The 5,480-nt window shown below is 43.8% G+C and overlaps 1 protein-coding gene across 1 annotated transcript; it reads left to right on the top strand.

The window, feature by feature from the left end:
- Nucleotides 1-150: 150 nt before the first annotated feature.
- LOC144961900 (uncharacterized) lies at nucleotides 151-4,575 on the top strand. Its single transcript, XM_078894933.1, has one exon. It carries the CDS (start codon nucleotides 195-197, stop codon nucleotides 4,431-4,433), a length of 4,239 nt encoding a protein of 1,412 aa, XP_078751059.1. The 5' UTR covers nucleotides 151-194; the 3' UTR covers nucleotides 4,434-4,575.
- Nucleotides 4,576-5,480: the final 905 nt, after the last annotated feature.

Here is a 5,480-nt window from a genome sequence, read left to right as displayed (position 1 = left end):
TTAATTGTCCTAGAAAAGGATGGGGGAAAGATTAATTAAACTTGGAGAAAAATTGGGGGTTAAGGGGTGAAGATCCCCGTGCTTGGGTGACAGCCCAGTTACAAGAAGATGAAGAGAGAAAAGAGAAGGAGAGAGAACGTGCCAAAGAAGAGGAGGAGAAAAGCAGAGCACGAGCTCAAAGACAAGAAGCTCTGATGGAGAAAGAGCTTGAACTGCTTAGGTTAAAGTCGGAGTGTCAGGCTTCCTCCAACAACGACAGTATGACAAGTGACATTCGATCATTTACTCATGCTCCTACTGTTAAGAGTCCTCGACTTCCATGTTTTGACGAAAACAAGGATCATATGGACAGCTATCTGCTCCGTTTCGAGAGATACGCTAAAGTCAACGGCTGGGAATGCAGGGATTGGGCAATCCAGTTGTCTGCACTTCTCAAAGGGAAAGCACTGGACGTCTACACTCGACTGAGTGATGAAGATGCCATCGATTATGGGGTAGTAAAAGCGGCTTTATTGAGACGTTATAATCTAACGGATGATGGATTCAATGAAAAATTTAGGAAGAGTAGACCGGAACAAGGGGAGCGTTTTAGCCAGTTTGCGACTAGATTGGAGAGTTATATGGAAAAATGGATTGAGTTGTCGGGGAAAAGGAAGGACTCAGTTGCTGACATTCTGGATATGATATTGAAGGAACAGCTTGTCAGTGTCTGCGGTCGGGATTTGACGATTTTCATAAAAGAAAGACAACCGAAGACAGCAAGGGAAGTAATAGATTTAGGAGAAAAGTACATTGAAGCGCACGGTGTCGCAGGAACATTTTCCAAAAGTGGAGTGGCTCAAGAAAAATCAAAGAACGTCAATGAAAGTAGTCGAAACAACGTAATGAAGGACACTACCCGCTTCGCTAGCCAAATGGTTTGCCACAACTGTAAACGGCCAGGACATATGGCACGAGATTGTCGACAAAAGAAGCAAGCTGCTGCTGTGGTCGAGAGTCCCTTTTGTTATTACTGTCGGCGAAAAGGACACTTAATAAAAGATTGCCGTGAGAAGAAGAGGCACGAAGACAGGAAGGCACCTACCGGTATAGAACAAGTCTCCGCGATCACAGAAGATCATGAACCACAGAAATGTTTGAGACATGACAAGGTGGAATTAAAGTGCGGATGTGAGATGCCAATGATTTCTGCAGCGTGCTCAGGACATGTGCCAGTCGCACCTGTAATGCCGGTGGCCGTCGGATGGTTGAATGGGAAAAAGGTGAATGTGTTACGTGATAGCGGCAGTAGTTGTGTCATCGTCAGAAAAGGACTGATAAACAAGAGTAAGGATGACTGGAATAAAAAGGTCCTGATCTACTTGGCTAACGGAGAGGCTATTTCCGCACCACACGGTGAAGCTTATTTGGAATGCCCCTATTTTACCGGGAGATTGTCAGTCGTCGAGTTAGAATCCCCATTGCATGACGTTATACTTGGGAATATTGAAGGGGCCAAATGCCCAGGAATGCATGTAAAAACAATTACTGACGAGCAGGAATTGGGTCATGGAGATGAACTGAGCGCCGTACAAACACGAGGGCAACGTGAACGCAAGATCAAAGACTTGGTCACAGCTCCATCTATAGAGACAGGTGTAAGCGTCGACGAACTAAAGGAGAAACAAAAGCATGACATCACACTAAAAGCTGCGAGGGATGCTGCTACCAGAGGAGAGGTAAGAAACACAGGCAAGAGTAATACCAGTTGGTATGCCTATGACAGAGGTTTGCTGATCCGCTATTTTCAATCTCCAAGGGTTGAGCACGGGGATTTGGTAAAGCAAGTTGTCGTACCAAAATGCCTGCGTAATTCAGTCATGCGGTTGGCCCATGAAAGTGTACTCTCTGGACATCTCGCGGCAAAGAAAACGACAGATCGAATACTGAGTAATTTTTACTGGCCAAATATTTGGGAGGATGTCATGAGATTTTGTCAGTCTTGCGACCAGTGTCAAAGGTCAGCTCCGAGAGGAATCACCCCTAAGGTCCCTCTTACTAAAGTTCCGCTCATCGATGAACCCTTCAGTCGGGTAGCAGTGGATCTAATTGGCCCCATCATGCCGGCATCAGATAGAGGAAACCGATATATACTCACTGTGGTGGATTACTGTACGAGGTATCCAGAGGCCATTGCTCTGAAGAGTATGGAAACAGAAAGAGTAGCAGAAGGATTGGTTGACATCTTTAGCCGCACGGGAATACCTAAGGAGATGCTAAGCGACAGGGGGACGCAATTCACATCAGACCTGATGAAGGAAGTATGCAGACTGCTCTCCGTAAAACAAATCACTACTAGTCCTTATCACCCACAAGCCAATGGGCTTGTAGAGAGATTTAATGGAACTTTAAAAGGAATGCTCAAGAGGTTGGCTGCAGAGCGACCCTCAGACTGGGACAGATACATCAATGCTGCATTATTTTCATACAGGGAGGCTCCTCAGGAATCTCTTGGTTTCTCTCCGTTTGAGCTCTTATTTGGAAGGCCTGTGAGAGGACCGATGAAAATATTACGGGAACTATGGACCGAAGACATAGAAGACCCGGATGTGAAAACGACGTATCAATACGTAGTCGATTTAAGGGAAAAGATAGAGAATACTGTGAAGGCAGCACACGATAACCTGCAGTATTCATCCTCGCGTTACAAGGCACATTTTGACAAAAAGGCCAAAGTAAGGTCATTTGAAAAGGGAGATAAAGTATTGCTCTTACTGCCCACGAAACATAACAAACTGGAATTGAAGTGGCAGGGTCCTTTTGAAGTGAAAGATGTCACGGGTCCGAATAATTACGTCATTAATATAGACAACACCAGAAGGACATACCACGTCAATTTGCTGAAAAGGTACTACGTGAGAGACGTGGAGAAGGAGAATGAAGTCGGTGTTCTTCAATGTGCCGTGGCAGCGGTTATCGAAGATAACGATGGTGATGGAGAAAAGGTTCTTCCTCGGATGGAATTGCCTGCTCTGAAACAGACTGAGACCAAAGACGATGTCATCCTGCATGAAGGAATGAGTCCTCAGCAGATAGGTCAATTGCAGGGCATGCTCCAGGATTTTGATGACGTATTGACCGATGTGCCAGGACGCACGAATAATTACATCTACGACATCCGTTTGACGTCGGATTGTCCAGTCAGAAAGAAACCATATCCCGTGCCTCAAGCATTAAAAACCACATTAAAAGAAGAAGTGAAGGCCATGCTTCGCGCCGGGATAATCGAGCCATCGGATAGTCCGTATTGTTCGCCATCTGTCGTTGTCAAGAAGAAGGACGGAACCATTCGTTATTGTGTGGACTTCAGATCCCTTAACAACATTACGGTGTTCGATGCGGAACCAATGCCTAGACTTGATGATCTGTTTCAAGAAATTGGGACATCATGTCACTTTGTCTCAAAGATTGATTTATCCCGTGGATTCTGGCAAATTCCATTGTCAGACAGGACCAAGGAGAAAACGGCATTTGCAACAGAGTTAGGACTGATGCAGTTTACTGTAATGCCCTTCGGACTTCAAGGGGCGCCCTCCGCGTTCTCGCGGATGATGAGAAAAGTCGTTGGTGGACTTCCCAACGTGAAAAACTACATCGACGATATTCTCATTCACACTGCAACATGGGATGAACATTTAAAAACGTTAAGGACAGTTCTTCAAAGGTTGCGTGATTGCGGCTTGACGGCGAAACCGTCAAAGTGCCTGCTTGGTTTCCCGGAGGTGGAGTTTTTAGGCCATTCTATTGGTGGAGGGAATTTAAGGCCAACCATGGACAAGGTCAAATCGATCCAAGAGGCAAACTTACCCTCGAACAAGAAACAAATGAGAAGTTTTCTTGGGCTGGCATCATTCTACCGACGTTATGTGCCAAACTTCTCAGCAGTGGCAGCTCCCCTGACAGACGCGACAAAGAAAGGCATGCCCAACAGAGTGATTTGGGACGAACCACAGAAGAGAGCCTTCCAAACGCTGAAAAATATGCTTACATCGGATCCCGTGTTGCGCCTTCCAGATTATGATAAGCCGTTTATTTTATCTACGGACGCCAGCGACACAGGATTAGGTGCTGTGCTATCTCAGGAGCATGATGGAGTCAAATATCCAGTTACCTATTTAAGCAGGAAATTGTTACCGCGGGAGCAGAGGTACTCTGTTGTTGAGAAGGAATGTCTGGCCGTAGTTTGGGCTGTGAAAACACTAAATGTGTATTTCATTGGTAAAGAATTTATAATTGAAACTGATCATGCCCCACTTCTGTATCTGAACAGGGCGAAATCAGAGAATGGGAGACTGATGAGGTGGTCTCTCTTGCTTAATCAATACCGATTTGTCCTACGTTCCGTAAAAGGGAAGGATAATCATGGTCCAGATTATTTATCGAGATCGATGTGATCTTGAGGCATTTCGATGATCTAACTAAATGTTGTACCAAATTTAGTCTTAGGGGGGAGATATGTAACGAAACGCTTCCGTGTAGGCGTCAGTTTACGACAGGATGTACGTCGTCGTAGTATTAGTTGTTGTTGTTATTGTAATCCCTCCGGAACAACCCTTCTTTTGTTGATACAGGTCTATCAGATCATGCACCTATGGCCCGGAAGTTTGAATTAAACTACGTAGTGTGGGTGTTATTGTGAGAAAGGCATCAATCTTGTTTTCTCCCGTAAACTTATAAGCAAAGTAGGATCCCTGTATTCTACAGGAGTGACTTTGTTATGGTATGGCTTGATTGATATCTCGTAACTATGGGGCTGACGAATTTATTTATCCTTGATATGAGGATGTCCGGTATCAGGATGGGTTGTTGTTGTCCATGATTATGGAATCTGGGGGAGTTTTAAGGAATTTCAGATGTTTACGGATATGACTAACATCCGTTTGTGTGAGTAGAATTTTGCTTCGTTTGCTTGATTTTTGCCTATAAATGCCAGAGTTTTGAGCAGTTTCTTCAGACCACTCAGCGGAGTCTTTTAGGCTCATTGTCTCAAAAGAGACCAACAGCGGAGTCTTTTAGGCTCATAGTCTCTAAGCGATAACCACAGCGGAGTCTTTTAGGCTCATTTGTTTAACTCTTGTGTAGAGTTGGATTAAAGTCTTGTGTAGACTTTGTAGTGCTCAAAGTTCGAGCTGAAACACGTTTTGTGTTAACTCTTGTGTAGAGTGTGATTTAAGTCTTGTGTAGACTTTGCGGTGCTCAAAGTTTGAGCTGAATCAAGTTGTGTTATAACTCTTGTGTAGAGTTTGATTAAAGTCTTGTGTAGACTTAATTTGTGATTTCTATAATCTGTTCGGCTCTGGTGAGATTTTGAATAATATGTTGTGATTACAATTATGATTGTGTTTTGATATTAATATCATAATATCACTTTAAATTTTGAGTCTCAATTAATTAATCAGATAATTAAATTAATTGTATAATATATTCTTGTTGTAAAGAAA

The sequence above is a fragment of the Berghia stephanieae genome, unplaced genomic scaffold (genome assembly GCF_034508935.2).
Source record: "Berghia stephanieae isolate SIO BIC M18660-M18661 unplaced genomic scaffold, UCSD_Bste_1.3 scaffold4767, whole genome shotgun sequence".
Classification (NCBI taxonomy): domain Eukaryota; kingdom Metazoa; phylum Mollusca; class Gastropoda; order Nudibranchia; family Aeolidiidae; genus Berghia; species Berghia stephanieae.
This window is presented reverse-complemented; position numbering and strand designations above follow the sequence as displayed.